The 16,795-nt window shown below is 41.4% G+C and overlaps 1 protein-coding gene across 2 annotated transcripts; it reads right to left on the bottom strand.

Moving 5' to 3' along the window:
• Window positions 1–3,991: 3,991 nt before the first annotated feature.
• Window positions 3,992–7,342, bottom strand: LOC138411162 (uncharacterized). 2 transcript variants are annotated; one of them, XM_069530252.1, is made up of 5 exons: window positions 7,201–7,311; window positions 6,612–7,031; window positions 6,028–6,144; window positions 5,410–5,456; window positions 3,992–5,250 (listed from the first exon to the last, which is right to left on the bottom strand). In XM_069530252.1, the coding sequence occupies exons 2-5, from the start codon at window positions 6,868–6,870 to the stop codon at window positions 5,188–5,190; spliced, it is 486 nt and encodes a 161-aa protein (XP_069386353.1). In that variant the 5' UTR covers window positions 6,871–7,031; window positions 7,201–7,311; the 3' UTR covers window positions 3,992–5,187. The 2 variants fall into 2 exon arrangements, with proteins under 2 accessions (XP_069386353.1, XP_069386352.1); XM_069530251.1 differs by having other exon boundaries at window positions 4,621–5,250; window positions 7,197–7,342.
• Window positions 7,343–16,795: the final 9,453 nt, after the last annotated feature.

The following is a 16,795-nucleotide window of genomic DNA, read 5'->3' as shown; positions in this document are numbered from 1 at the left end:
AGGAAGATACATACTATGGACATTTATAACACTCACAGCACTTTTTGTCTGTGGTCGAACCAACAAGAAGCATCTCAGCGAGCAAATCACACTCCCTTTGTGTGAACGGTGCATGCGTCATCTGTGGCGTGATGTTTGAGTCTTTACTTTTCCACTTACAAACAATGTCTACAGTAAAGCACCAGTTTCAACTGGTTAGTCCTTGCAGCTCTGCAGGGGCTGTTTGTCACTGTGGGTTTCCTGTGTACCTGACCTCACACATTCGATCATGCCTCTGTGCTTATAGCTATTATAAGAAAATAGATTAAAAAAATTGAAATGAGAACATCGTGAAGACTGAAGATTATATCATTTCTGCTTTCTCAATATTTAATAAGATATTTAACTGTCCAAACAACCATCAAAACAACAACAACTGTTCTCAAAATCTTTACCTCAGTCTCAGCTGAAATGCACTCTGGAGTAAATTTCCTCCAAGAATGTATCCACAGGAGTTTGGTGCATCTTTACCTCAGTATCCAGAGGACTTTTAAATGAGTTATCCAGCTATCTTTGGGTTTATCTCGTGTTTTACTGACCCAACTTTAAGCTTCTTAGATCACCATGTCAACCTGTGCTACAGGTATAAACTGCTGTGAAGCAAGTTCACCTCAGATGATCAGATCAAAATGTGACCACGGATGAATCAGGTCACTGGGAAACTTGCTGTTGTAGGTTTTATGTGTCGCTGTTGTTTTAAACAGTTCTGACCAATATATAGACAGTTACATATATAACAACATAATGACTATGGCTGTTCATGTGTACACTTGGATATAAGCTATAGAAGCATACCAGCAGCAGACCTACCCGCTTGATCCTCCATCTGGGGTGGGCGAGGGTCTACAATGAGCCTGTATACATACACAATATATACAATAGCATTTGCAACATGAAAAGTGTGTGTTGGGTATTGAAAAGACCTATTTGCTAATCCAACAATTAATTTTTTCCTCACTTTTATGTTACTGGGAAACTAGTTAATCAATTCGATGTATGTTTTGTAAAGAAGCATGTTGAATGTGTCTTTTATTGTTCTTTACACATCCTTTGGTGATATACACAGTATATACAGTGAATTTGTCTGGTTAACAACATAACTGGAGAAGACTTAATGAGGAAGTAAGAATCACATTTCAGCTGACCAACACTGAACTGGTGCTGCATTTGTATTATTGTCTGAGCTGCCAACAGCACTGTTCAGGGTTAGTGGTGCAGAAAGTACAAGGTTGTCTTTTGAAGTTCTGATTTCCATCACGTCTATCTATTTATAATGCACGCACATCTGGAGCCTGCACTCTGAAGACGGCATTAGTCTGCTGATAATGAGGCTAATCATACCTCAATATGTCTGAAATAGACATGCAGATGAGGAAACCTTTCATGATGAGTTGTACCACTTGATCCAAGAGGTCTCTCATCCCTTGTAATTACTATTAGTGTGATACAGTATTTAATTCCAGGTTGGCTGTTCTTATTTTTAGATGTACTGGATGTTGTATGTGTAATATTACATGTTGGACAATAGTTTCCATTACTTAATAATATACTACATATATCAGCATATTAATATGAGAGCACATTGTTAGTAAAGTCTTTCTGTTTATCTATCTATTAAATCAATCAGTTCGATTCACTGTAACTAAAATACAGAGGCAGCTTTGCATCCACAGTTCTGGTCTTAGTGTAAATATAGTTATAAATATAGTTATACATATAGTTATAAATATAGTTATACATATAGTTATACATATAGTTATACATATAGTTATACATATAGTTATAAATGGTACAAACTTCCACACCGCGGTGAGGTTTGTCTTGTTCTGGGTTTTTGTCTCGTGACTTCCTGTTTTATTTTGAAAATGAACCCTCCTCTGGTTTCAGGTCACTTGCTCTTCCTCACGTGTCACCGCTCTGACTGTCTGGTCGTGTCCCTCTGTTGCTCATCACCTCCATGTCTTTTACAGTCTGCGTCTCTTTGTCTCGTGTCTCGGTGTCTCGTTTGTGTCATGCACTGCAGCCAGTCTTCACAGTCCATGTTATATCTCAGCTTTGCTCGTCTCACGTCACGTAAGCCTGTGTTCTTTGCCTCCTTGAGACTGATCTTTTGTTTGTGTTTTTCACAGTTTATTGTCATGCTCAGTTTAAGTTTCATAGCCGTTTTCACAGCCTCCGTAGGAGTGATTTTTTGTTCTATTTAAGAATGTAATAGTGAGTAGTAGAGGCCCCGAATCTTAAGAGTGCGTTTTCATTTGGTCTTTTTTTTAACCGAGTTTGGTTTTCCTCTTTAGGGAGTGTTTTGAGTTTGTAGTTCTTAGCCCTTTTGTTTTCCTCCTTCACAGAGAGGGTTTGTGTTTATTGGAAGAATTATCTTCTTGATTATTATTTGAATAATTCTTCATAGACCTGATAGCAATTTTTTTCAGAACCTGTTATTTTGGTCACTCTGTCTGAGAGGTTGAAGAAGGTTTAAAATAAAGCCTGATTTAGAATCAGAATCAGAATCAGAATTCTTTTATTTGCAAGGTATGTTTGCACATACAGGAAATTGCCTTGGTGTCATTGGTGCACTACTTATGTACATAAAACAACAATATAAAAAACAACAATATATAAGAAATTGAATAAAATAAAATAGAATAAAATAAAAAAAATTTAAGTAATTCCTCTGCATCTGAGTCCCTTTTCAAGTCCAGGCCTGACACAAATATTTTAAATCTAAAAGAAGGAAGGAAGTGAGTGAGTATAGTGACTTTTTAGCAAACCTAGGGCAAACAAGCATGATGTGTCTTTGCTATTTTCACACCAAAGTAGGTGTCTTTTTTTTTTTTTAAGTCTAAAGACAACGTGCCCATCCTCGGTAACCTAAGCTTTTAAGGCTTCATACACAGTACTTCTAAGGTAATTTAACCTTAACTGATTTACTGTGTCCAACAAGCCCAACATACTCCTAATGTGGCCATGGTAGAAAATGAAAACTAAATATGGGTTGTAATACCCTGCTACAGATGACCTATGGGGTAGTTTTTAAGTGATGAGAAAGTGGGTGACATTCACGGCAGATTCTGTGTAACAAATGTTTTGAATTTGAACAGTGGAATGGGCTGATGGAAAATTGGCTAAAAGCAGCTATCACATCCTGTTAGCGTGTTGGTCTTTGGACGGAATGAACACCAGAAACAGATATTATCATGAACACATCTAAACCTGTCTCAGCGCTGAATGGTTCAAAGTCACTGAGCAGGATTTCGTGGACAGCTGAAGGTTGATCAAAGACACATCAGAAGCCGGACGTCTTCTTTGAACAGAGGCAGGAGATATGAACACCCTACTCTCCCTACGATTCGTACTAAGGTCATAAGATGACAACAGAGCAAACTCCATCTGCCAGTGAAGATAGGGTTTAAAGTGCTGATTAAAAGAGTTAAACTGTGTTGAGATTTCTTTTTTAAATATTTCAAAACTTCAATGTGTTTTGGACAGTGGTGTTGTTTGAGGACAGTAACTGATTTCAGTTGCTCGTCATAAAGGGTAATTGTGTGATAGTATCTTAATGCAGCTGCTTGAGAACACATCAACACTGTGAAGCTCCATTTCTTCAAATAGCTATGTAATGATCAGGAAGAGGGTACCTGAGGCATTAGCTCTACATCGTAGCTTTCTAGGGAGGAGGTTGATGGCAGAATGAAATACAGGTTGTTGTTTATTCTGTGAGATATCACGGGATGACTTATGAAATATGACAATAGTACACATTGTGCATGTCACGTCTTGTTGGGTCTGGGTTACTGTATAGCGTTGTTCACTAGCCTCGCCCACCCTCACTCACAGCCCCTGTAATCATATCACTTTATTTGTGTTTGTTTATTTTAGAACTGGGCTACTTGACAAATGCTGAATGAGCTTTTCCTGAGTGAATCCTGAGTCAAACATGTCAAGCACAAGTTAGTTATTATGATTAAACTTTAAAGCAGAGTTACAAAAATGTATTGTTAAACAGTCAATTTGTTTAACAGAGAAATCGTCCTATAACAATGAACAATTTGCAATGCATTGTGTTTAGATTGTGTTTGTACCATGGACTGTAGATGGAGGATACATCCTCTCTTTCTCTCACTGTCCTTAAATGAGGCCAAAATATCATGAATATAAAATATATAATTAGATATATATAGATAGATAGATGGATAGATACACACAACAATTGCGAGTCAGTCTCAGCTGTAAATCATGATGAGACGCCTACACTGCTCAGCTCAGTGTGGCCCGCGCTGCTCCAGTTCTCTCAGGTTTGACAGATGCCTTCTCCCAAGTGCTGCTATAATCTTTCCATAAATACAAAGTTCAGTGTGATGGTCAGGACTCGTAGTAGACTACTTCTGTACAGTCTGATGTTTACACACAAGCACATGGAAAGCATGCACACTCCATAAAGAAGGGCCTTGAACCATCTTGCTGTGATGCAATGGTGCAAACCACTGTACCACTGAGCCACCATTAACCTTGATCAAATTGAATATGATTAGATTTAGGGAAAGTGGCTATGAGCTAAATCTGGTACAAATGATCCAGTTCAGGTTTGTACATGGTCCCAAACAAATTAAATCACACTGAGCAAAAAATAGTGAAATCATGAAAGTACTGTTATATATTTCTTTTACAAAAGTATACATTTGTAAATTACAAAGGGACTATTTGCTCCATAAATTATTCCAAACAGAAATAACATATGTATGTGATAATATCTCATAAATGAAAAAAAAATTTGCTACATAACAAAAAAGAAACCTTTTACTTTCTTTGGTCATATTTTGTTTTTACTCACACACAGCTCACAAAAGAGAATTCAGCAGGGGCATTGTTTTCAGATGTAATAATAAAGGCAACAGTAAATTACAGTTAAAAAACATGAACTAACAAGGTCACAACAGTTATTATAGAAGTAAATATAAAGCAGTGAAAATGTGAATATAACTTGTAACTGGACACAAAGCGTGTTTCAGGCCTCTTTGTGGTGTAAAAAGCACTGTGTGTCTTAAACCACAGGACAAACTGACCTAAATTCAAACACTCAGAAATATTTAACTTATTTAATTCTGTTAACTTCCTGCTCGAACAAACGAAGGTGCTTGTGCTCTCCATGTTCTACTGTTGTGTGTATCCATCCTTTCTACGGAACACAACTCTAGTAAGACACATATCTTCATCCTGAGAAACATGTGACAGTAAGAATCATTAGTTTAATATTGTGCTGTTGCATAGAAAGATGTGTGACTTCAATAGATTCTGGACAATTTTATGAGGAAATTGCAGCTAAAAGTTAAAAATGCTGAGAAATATGAAAAAAAAAACCCTAATGTGGGTTACCTGCTTCTGACTGGTTTGTATTCTCTGATGAACGTGAGGCTCTTTATCTGCAAACATGATTTATTAAGTAGAAGAATTTGTTTAATAATTTAATGAGTTATTTTGGAAAAAGATCAATAAAGATAGATTTTCCAAAATGACTGGAAAAAAATGATTAAAGGTCCAGTGTGTAAGATTAAGGTGAAAGGGAACTATTGGCAGAAATTGAATGTAGAATAATCCTCATGATGTTTTCACTAGTTTGTTTCATCTAAATTGTATGAATTGTAGTTTTCTTTACCCCAGAAAAGGCCCTTTATATTTAAATACTTTATATTTACATTGAGGGGACCCTCTCTATGGAGGCCGCCATGTTTTTTACATTAGTCCAGACTGGACAAACTAAAACCTTTAAGTTTTTATGACAATTAAAGGCTATCACAGGTTCTTTTTCATGTCAGGCTGAGGTGAGGGGTGTTCAGCTGAAACATGACACTTCAACACTTGATATCACAAAATTCTACACACTGAAACTTTAAAAAAAATTTTTTTAGGGGAAATATGTGATGAGAAGAGAAACAAACATTAGATTAAGTATAAACTAAGAAAACAGCTGAGGCATCACAGCAGGTAACCTACCTGTTTTCTGAGAGAAGTAGTAAACCAAAATAAAGGCGAGGAGAGAGGAGAGAATAGTGAGGGCTGGTGTAAACACCACCATCCACGGGTTGCATCCACTGTGGTCACCACTGGAATCTGGAATCAAATGCAAATTCACCATTCAATATTTTCTAATCTCGTAGCACGATCATCAAAAGTGATTTTTTAATTTGTTTTATTTTTCAATGCGCTTCCATATTTCCTCTGCATATGTCATATGATCTGGGCGGCAAAAAAAACTTTTGGTGTATCAACCATTTATTTACCCTTTCACTTTTGGCAACCATAATAATGTTATATAATAATAAACTAATAAACACATCTTAATATCAATACAACCCTATTCAAAGTTTGTTAGAAAGTCAGTTTCCAACAATATGTGGAATGCTGTGTTCAAAACAGGTATCTAAGATATCAAATGCACAATTCAAGACTCACAATCAAATGTAAGATGTCTCTGATTTAGCAGGAACTAATAATGAGCTAATACTATGCTACTACTGCAGCATATGTTCTTGTTATTTTGGGATTTCTATTGCAAAACACTTAAAGAAAACTCATACCAGGATACTTGTGTGATACAATCATTCTTGTGACACTGCCATAGCCATTAGACATATAGTTTTTCCCATCTCCCTTAGTGCTGGATGTTTGAGTTCCACAGTAGTAGAGACCCTCATCAGAGTCGGTGATGTTCAGGATCAGCAGGTCATAGGACTGAGAGGAGTCATTCTTCAATAAATGGAAACGAGGGAAGGGATCCAGAAAGTCTTTGTGACTATAGTGGATTTCAGTTTTCTCAGCTCGGTATCTTGTCTCCATCACAAGCGTTGGCTGGTTCACATGAGAACAGTGCCTGTACCACACGATATATACTCCAGTGGACCATTTGCAGTCACAGTAGAGAGTGGCGTTGTCTCCTGGGTCCACTGTGAAATTCACCACTGATCCAAAGGTATGAACTTGACTACTGGCAGCAGCCTCTAACATGCAAACACATATCAAGAAACAAAGTTGTAATTTCAATGTTGCAGCATTGTACTCTACAATCAACCCTTCTTAAAAGAACAAAAATAAAAATATATATATAGTAGTGGTTTGTATATAAAGTAAAATTTCAAATTTAAAAGACAGAAAATCATAATTACCTACAAGAAGGATGATGAAAACATGCAACTGATCCATGTTTGATCATGATCGGTAAAGGAAAGACAGTCTAGTCCAACAATCTTATCTTGGGTCTATATCTGTGCAGAGTTTTCCGTTGAAGGAAATGAAGGCTGTGATTGGCTAGTTGAAAGGTTTCTTCTGTTGCTGTTTTCTATTGGTGTGATACTAGATATGAGGTCATGTTTTGGCCACTGATGTACAGAAAAAATTCCTTCAGTGTATTTCCAACTGAATTATGACCAAGATATTTCAAGGTTAACACCATACACATACAAATTTAAACCAAGTACTTCCTTTCCTCTGGGGTCGATATTAGACTTTTATGCAACTCAGTGCAAATGACAAATGGATTTTGTTGGAATCTGGATTGACACTGGATTATGTTTTATATCAATGAGTTTATGTTTTTGTGTTTTATTTTATGTGTTGGGCAATATGAAAATATGTATATATATGTATACTGAATGTATAAAAGTTCAAATCTTATTTATTTTCAGCCAAAAAAACGGATGCAAACAGCATTATTGAAAATGTTTCTTTATAATACATTTAATTAATAATATGTTTAATATAGGAAAAGTTCACAGTGATGTCGCAAGAAATGTGTGTTTACAACTAGATGTTGAATCATTTAATATGGTGCATGAAAGTTTACAGCAGGAGATTTATGTTTTAGGTCCTCAGCTTTGGATATTAAAGTTTACTCTTAAATTGCAGTTGAACAATAAAAATAGAGTCAAGCTTGTCAATCACTGAATTGTACTGCCTTGATTTCAAAATGAGAATTCCTGACCCAAGAAAAAAAACAAATTTTCCAACGGCCTTCTAAGAACCTAGCTGACTGGATAAGAATGATTTCTGATCAATGTTAAGATGGTTGATAATTTAAAAAATATTTTCAAATCAGGACATGGACCACCTTTGGCTATTTGTCATTGTGGGTTTCCTGTGACTTCTAAATACTGAATACTAAATGTATTTATTCAAACATTCATAAAATACACTAATATCAGCTGAACACAAATTAAACCATTTTACAGCTAATTATTTATTTAAATGAAATTTACAGAAAAAATTAATTGACCTATATTGCAACCAGACACCAGGGGGAGATCAAGATATTTTGGATTTTGGATTTGGATTTTGGAAGAACTGGAAAGCATGGCTCGGAAGACGGTCTAGGATACCCTGCTTGGCCAGCTTCCTACGTGAACCAATCTTGGATAAGAGAAAGATAATGGAAGGATAGATTGAAGGAAGGATGGATGGATTTTCCCTAAAGGCATATCAACTGTGTTCTCGCTCATTGTAGTTGTGGCATACTGAGGCATTTCCTTTGACTTTGTGCTTCCCCAAATCCCAAATGACCAAGATGAGACAGGATCTGTAAAGGACTATTTGAACGAATTGATTTACAAACTAAATGTACTTATTAGAGTCAGTGACTTTAATCCTGTGATCTAGTGTATGACAGATTTCAGCAGGGTTTCTTTGCATAGTCAGAATATATTTAAGTTCATACCTCAGCTTTGGAGCTTTTAATTTAGTCTCTCTAAACTGTGGCTGTGACCGTTGAAGAAATGGAGCTTCACAGTGTTGATGTGTTCACAAGCAGCTGCATTAAGATACTATCACACATTTACCCTTTGTTATGACGAGCAACTGAAATCGGTCAGCAGACTAACAAACTGATTCATCAACTACTTTCTCATGACCACATTGGCTTGATAAGAGCTAACAGGGATCATTTAGCTGGCCAATGTAAAGGTAGCCTGGATAAGTTAAGCAGTGTTTGAAAACATTATTCTATTGTCTGTAGTTTAATGGTTTTGTGTTATGAGTTTGTATTTGAACTATGCATATTTATTCAGACAGGAAGATAAATACTATGGACATTTATAACACTCACAGCACTTTTTGTCTGTGGTCGAACCAACAAGAAGCATCTCAGCGAGCAAATCACACTCCCTTTGTGTGAACGGTGCATGCGTCATCTGTGGTGTGATGTTTGAGTCTTTACTTTTCCACTTACAAACAATGACTACAGTAAAGCACCAGTTTCAACTGGTTAGTCTGTGCAGCTCTGCAGGGGCTGTTTGTCACTGTGGGTTTCCTGTGTACCTGACCTCACACATTCGATCATGCTTCTGTGCTTATAGCTATTATAAGAAAATAGATTAAAAAAATTGAAATGAGAACATCGTGAAGACTGAAGATTATATCATTTCTGCTTTCTCAATATTTAATAAGATATTTAACTGTCCAAACAACCATCAAAACAACAACAACTGTTCTCAAAATCTTTACCTCAGTCTCAGCTGAAATGCACTCTGGAGTAAATTTCCTCCAAGAATGTATCCACAGGAGTTTGGTGCATCTTTACCTCAGTATCCAGAGGACTTTTAAATGAGTTATCCAGCTATCTTTGGGTTTATCTCGTGTTTTACTGACCCAACTTTAAGCTTCTTAGATCACCATGTCAACCTGTGCTACAGGTATAAACTGCTGTGAAGCAAGTTCACCTCAGATGATCAGATCAAAATGTGACCACGGTTGAATCAGGTCACTGGGAAACTTGCTGTTGTAGGTTTTATGTGTCGCTGTTGTTTTAAACAGTTCTGACCAATATATAGACAGTTACATATATAACAACATAATGACTATGGCTGTTTATGTGTACACTTGGATATAAGCTATAGAAGCATACCAGCAGCAGACGTAACCGCTTGATCCTCCATCTGGGGTGGGAGAGGGTCTAAAATGAGCCTGTATACATACACAATATATACAATAGCATTTGCAACATGAAAAGTGTGTGTTGGGTATTGAAAAGACCTATTTGCTAATCCAACAATTAATTTTTTCCTCACTTTTATGATACTGGGAAACTAGTTAATCAATTCGATGTATGTTTTGTAAAGAAGCATGTTGAATGTGTCTTTTATTGTTCTTTACAATTCCTTTAGTATATACAGTGAATTTGTCTGGATAACAACATAACTGGAGAAGACTTAATGAGGAAGTAAGAATCACATTTCAGCTGACCAACACTGAACTGGTTGTTATGGGCTGGTCAGGGAAGTCAGGACCCAGTTGCAGAGTTCAACAAAAGAGTTTATTTAACAAAAGGAGGGAGGACAGTTCCTCAGGAAAATACTCAAAAAATAAAGTAGCAACGCAAAAGCTCTCTAGGAAAAGTAGCAACTAAAAATCTCCATAGAAATGGGAAAAGACTCAGGAACAAAAGTACAACTGAAATGGTGTCGAGGCACAAAACTCACAATACAAAGGGACATGAAGGAATAACTCGAGGCGAGGCAATCAGCTGGAGTCACACGAAGCACTGGCTTGGCACTGCAAGGCAAATGAATCATCCGGCACAGGAGACAAAGGGAGAGTGGCTTAAGAAGCCAACCAATGAGGGCATGATGAGCTGCAGGTGTGCCCGGTGCTCTGTGCTCCAGGAGATTGCCCCGCCCCTTGGAGCACACTCTGTATGAGAGAGAGAGAGAGAGATGTTAACACAAACCAAAACATAACCTCAAAAACCAAACCACAACAGTACCCTCCCCTCAAGGGGCGCCACCTGGCGTCCTACCTGGTTTACCTGGAAACCTGATGTAAAAATCCCGCAGCAGTTGCAGGTCGAGGATGAGGGAGCGGCTGACCCAGGAGCGCTCCTCGGGGCCGTATCCCTCCCAGTCGACCAGATACTGGTAGCCCCTACCCCGTCTGCGCACGTTCAGAATCTGGTTGACCGTGTAGGCTGGGTGGCCGTCGACGAGAAGTGGGGGAGGCGGTGGAGGTGCAGGAGGCTGGAGAGGGCTTTCGGTGACTGGCTTGAGGAGGGAGACGTGGAACACAGGGTGGATGTTTAAGGAGGCTGGGAGGCGGAGGCGGACAGCGCTGGGGTTTATTATCCTCTCCACAGGATAAGGGCCAATGTACCTGGGGGAGAGTTTTCGGGAGTCGGTCTGGAGGGGGAGGTCTCGGGAGGAGAGCCACACTTGCTGACCCACCTGGTAGTTGGGTGAGGGAACCCGAAGTCGGTCCGCCAGACGTCGGTTGCGCTCAGCCGTTCTGCCTAATGCTGCGCGGGTCTCTCGCCACACGCGTCTGAGCATGGACAGAGGGGACTGCTGCGTCGGACTCTTGGTTAGGGAATAAGGGGGGCTGGTAACCGGTGTTGATCATAAATGGCGAGAACCCGGTGGCTGAGCTGATGAGGGAGTTGTGGGCATATTCCACCCAGGGCAGGTGTGTAGCCCAGGATGATGGGAGGCGGGAGGCGACGCAGCGTAGAGAGGACTCTAGGCTTTGGTTGGCCCGTTCCGTTTGCCCATTAGACTGGGGATGAAAGCCGGAGGTGAGGCTGGAGGTGGTTCCCAGGGCCCGGCAGAAAGCCTTCCATACCCGCGAGGTGAACTGCGGTCCGCGGTCCGACACAATGTCCTGTGGAATCCCGTGCAACCTGAAGACATGTGTCACTAGTAGATTAGCAGTCTCCAAGGCGGTGGGAAGTTTAGGGAGGGGGACAAAATGAACCGCCTTGGAGAAACGGTCAACCACCGTGAGTATGGTGTCGTTACCTTCGGAGGGGGGCAGTCCGGTAACAAAATCCACTGCTATGTGTGACCAGGGACGTGGAGGAATGGGCAGAGGTTGTAGGAGCCCTGCCGGGGGTCGGTGGGAAGACTTGTTGCGGGCGCACTCTGTGCATGCAGCGATGAAGACCCGAATGTCAGAAGCCATGGATGGCCACCAGAAACGCTGCTGGACGAGAGCCAGCGTGCGGTGGACCCCTGGGTGGCAGGCTATCCTTGACGTATGCCCCCAGGTGAGCACTGATGACCTGGCAGACGGTGGCACGAACAACCGACCCGGCGGGCAACCGTCTGGAACCGTCTGGCCCTGCAGAGCTTCCTGAACCTCCTGTTCAACCTGCCAGCGAACCGCCCCCAGCACGCACTCGGGATCCAGGATGGTCTCCTTAATGGGCCCCCCTCCCTCCAGGGTGAACTGACGGGAGAGTGCGTCCGGCTTGATGTTCCGAGACCCGGGGCGGTAGGTGAGGGTGAACTGGAAACGACCCAGGAACAGGGCCCAGCGGGCCTGGCGGGTGTTCAGGCGGCGAGCTGTGCGGAGGTAGGCGAGGTTCTTGTGATCTGTCCAAACGATGAAGGGCTGAGCTGCCCATGGGGGCATTAGTGAGTCCAAAAGGCATAACCAGGTACTCAAAGTGACCTAAGTGGGTGTTGAATGCTGTCTTCCACTCATCCCCCTCCTTAATCCTGATGAGGTGGTAGGCGTCCCTAAGGTCTAGCTTGGAGAAGACGCGGGCCGAATGTAAGGGGCTGAAGGCGGAGTCAATCAGGGGGAGTGGGTTCTTGTTTTTTATGGTTATGTCATTCAACCCGGTGTAGTCAATGCAAGGCCGCAGGGTTTTATCTTTTTTCTCCACGAAGAAAAAACCCGCCCCCACCGGAGAAGAGGAGGGGCGGATGAGGCCGGCTGCCACGGACTCTGTGATGTATTTTTCCATGGCCTCTCGCTCGGGTTTGGACAACTTGTACAGCCTCTTAGTGGGAAGAGGGGCCCCTGGCAACAAGTCAATAGCACAGTCGTAGGGTCTATGTGGGGGCAGTGAGGTGGCAGAAGTTTTGCTAAAAACTTGGCTGAGGTCATGGTAGTCAGGGGGTACATTTGTTAACTCGATTACCTCGACTGCTGGAGCTGGATCTGCAGGCCTGGCGGGCAGAGCGGAACGGAGGCAGTGGGCGTGGCAGTGGAGACTCCAGTTACGAATGGTGGCGGTGGACCAATCAACGTGGGGATTGTGAAGCTTTAACCAAGGGATTCCCAGAATGACAGAATTCAGAGGTGAGGAGATTACAAACAGTTCTAAATGCTCATGATGGTTACTGGAGAGGACCAATTTCAATGGTTCAGTTTTATGAGTCACCAGTTCTATGAGCTTGCCGTCTACGGCGTGTACCTTTATGGGAGAGGACAGTTCATAAAAAGGAATGTTGTTACTCTTCATAAAATTTCTGTCAATGAAGTTGTCATCGGCACCGGAGTCTACCAGCACTTGGACTGGAAACGAGTGTTCAGGTCCGTGAATCATACCTGAAACCTGAATTCTCGACGCGTGAGAGGAAGAGATGTGGCTCACCAGAGTCCTCTCTAGTACTGGTGAGCCCGGTCTTTTAGCAACTCCGGGCAGCAGGAAACGAAGTGGCCACCTTGTCCACAGTAGAGGCACAGCTTGTCACGCATCCTGCGTTGTCTCTCGGCTGGGGTGAGGCGCGCCCGACCCAATTACATGGGCTCGTCGACTGGTGGCGGTCGTAGCTCTCGAGCGTAGTGGGTGGTGTCGGGCAATCCCGGAGCGGAGCCTGGTGAGCTGGGTTGCGTGCCGGAGATGAGCCGCCTGCTCCTCGTCCTCTGCCGTTCCCTAGCTCTTTCCCTCATCCTATTGTCGAGGCGGATAGCTAAATCAACAAGGGAGTTGAACGAGTTACATTCCTCCCGAACCGCCAACTCATCCTTTAACTCCCCTGCCAACCCCTTAAAAAATATGGCTTGAAGAGCCGAATCATTCCACCCACTCTCTGCCGCTAAAATGCGAAAACTCACGGCGTATTCTGACACCGAAGAGCTACCCTGTTTGAGATCGAGTAACTGGCTTGTAGCCTGTCTGCCCTTTACCGGGTGGTCAAAAACTCGTCTCATTTCGTCAGTGAAGCGGTGAAAATCATTAACCAACTCGTGTTGTTGTGACGATATCGCTAAGGACCAGGCTGCCGCCTGTCCAGTGAGCAAACTCATTATGAAGGCTATCTTAGCTTGAGGCGTAGCATAGGTGTGGGGTTGTTGGCTAAATACTAGCTGACACTGATGTAGAAATAGCGAACAAGTACCTAAATCTCCTGAATACCTGATTGGTATGGGGATGTACGGCTCGCGTGCTTGCAGGCGCAGGGAGGACTCATTCTGGTTTATTTTGGTGGCTTGCGACGAGAGTGCTCGTTCATAGTTGTCCAACTCTGCTGGGTCCATGCTTGGCCGGATGATTCTGTTATGGGCTGGTCAGGGAAGTCAGGACCCAGTTGCAGAGTTCAACAAAAGAGTTTATTTAACAAAAGGAGGGAGGACAGTTCCTCAGGAAAATACTCAAAAAATAAAGTAGCAACGCAAAAGCTCTCTAGGAAAAGTAGCAACTAAAAATCTCCATAGAAATGGGAAAAGACTCAGGAACAAAAGTACAACTGAAATGGTGTCGAGGCACAAAACTCACAATACAAAGGGACATGAAGGAATAACTCGAGGCGAGGCAATCAGCTGGAGTCACACGAAGCACTGGCTTGGCACTGCAAGGCAAATGAATCATCCGGCACAGGAGACAAAGGGAGAGTGGCTTAAGAAGCCAACCAATGAGGGCATGATGAGCTGCAGGTGTGCCCGGTGCTCTGTGCTCCAGGAGATTGCCCCGCCCCTTGGAGCACACTCTGTATGAGAGAGAGAGAGAGAGATGTTAACACAAACCAAAACATAACCTCAAAAACCAAACCACAACACTGGTGCTGCATTTGTATTATTGTCTGAGCTGCCAACAGCACTGTTCAGGGTTAGTGGTGCAGAAAGTACAAGGTTGTCTTTTGAAGTTCTGATTTCCATCACGTCTATCTATTTATAATGCACGCACATCTGGAGCCTGCACTCTGAAGACGGCATTAGTCTGCTGATAATGAGGCTAATCATACCTCAATATGTCTGAAATAGACATGCAGATGAGGAAACCTTTCATGATGAGTTGTACCACTTGATCCAAGAGGTCTCTCATCCCTTGTAATTACTATTAGTGTGATACAGTATTTAATTCCAGGTTGGCTGTTCTTATTTTTAGATGTACTGGATGTTGTATGTGTAATATTACATGTTGGACAATAGTTTCCATTACTTAATAATATACTACATATATCAGCATATTAATATGAGAGCACATTGTTAGTAAAGTCTTTCTGTTTATCTATCTATTAAATCAATCAGTTCGATTCACTGTAACTGTGTAAATATAGTTATAAATATAGTTATACATATAGTTATAAATATAGTTATAAATATAGTTATACATATAGTTATACATATAGTTATACATATAGTTATACATATAGTTATAAATGGTACAAACTTCCACACCGCGGTGAGGTTTGTCTTGTTCTGGGTTTTTGTCTCGTGACTTCCTGTTTTATTTTGAAAATGAACCCTCCTCTGGTTTCAGGTCACTTGCTCTTCCTCACGTGTCACCGCTCTGACTGTCTGGTCGTGTCCCTCTGTTGCTCATCACCTCCATGTCTTTTACAGTCTGCGTCTCTTTGTCTCGTGTCTCGGTGTCTCGTTTGTGTCATGCACTGCAGCCAGTCTTCACAGTCCATGTTATATCTCAGCTTTGCTCGTCTCACGTCACGTAAGCCTGTGTTCTTTGCCTCCTTGAGACTGATCTTTTGTTTGTGTTTTTCACAGTTTATTGTCATGCTCAGTTTAAGTTTCATAGCCGTTTTCACAGCCTCCGTAGGAGTGATTTTTTGTTCTATTTAAGAATGTCATAGTGAGTAGTAGAGGCTCCGAATCTTAAGAGTGCGTTTTCATTTGGTCTTTTTTTGAACCGAGTTTGGTTTTCCTCTTTAGGGAGTGTTTTGAGTTTGTAGTTCTTAGCCCTTTTGTTTTCCTCCTTCACAGAGAGGGTTTGTGTTTATTGGAAGAATTATCTTCTTGATTATTATTTGAATAATTCTTCATAGACCTGATAGCAATTTTTTTCATAACCTGTTATTTTGGTCACTCTGTCTGAGAGGTTGAAGAAGGTTTAAAATAAAGCCTGATTTAAGTCATTCCTCTACATCTGAGTCCCTTTTCAAGTCCAGGCCTGACACAAATATTTTAAATCTGAAAGAAGGAAGGAAGTGAGTGAGTATAGTGACCTTTTAGCAAACCTAGGGCAAACAAGCATGATGTGTCTTTGCTATTTTCACACCAAAGTAGGTGTCTTTTTTTTTTTTTTTAAGTCTAAAGGCAACGTGCCCATCCTCTGTAACCTAAGCTTTTAAGGCTTCATACACAGTACTTCTAAGGTAATTTAACCTAAACTGATTTACTGTGTGTCCAACAAGCCCAACATACTCCTAATGTGGCCATGGTAGAAAATGAAAACTAAATATGGGTTGTAATACCCTGCTACAGATGACCTATGGGGTAGTTTTTAAGTGATGAGAAAGTGGGTGACATTCACGGCAGATTCTGTGTAACAAATGTTTTGAATTTGAACAGTGGAATGGGCTGATGGAAAATTGGCTAAAAGCAGCTATCACATCCTGTTAGCGTGTTGGTCTTTGGGCGGAATGAACACCAGAAACAGATATTATCATGAACACATCTAAACCTGTCTCAGCGCTGAATGGTTCAAAGTCACTGAGCAGGATTTCGTGGACAGCTGAAGGTTGATCAAAGACACATCAGAAGCCGGACGTCTTCTTTGAACAGAGGCAGGAGATATGAACACCCTACTCTCCCTACG

Source organism: Paralichthys olivaceus, chromosome 8 (assembly GCF_024713975.1).
Source record: "Paralichthys olivaceus isolate ysfri-2021 chromosome 8, ASM2471397v2, whole genome shotgun sequence".
Lineage (NCBI taxonomy): Eukaryota > Metazoa > Chordata > Actinopteri > Pleuronectiformes > Paralichthyidae > Paralichthys > Paralichthys olivaceus.
This window is presented reverse-complemented; position numbering and strand designations above follow the sequence as displayed.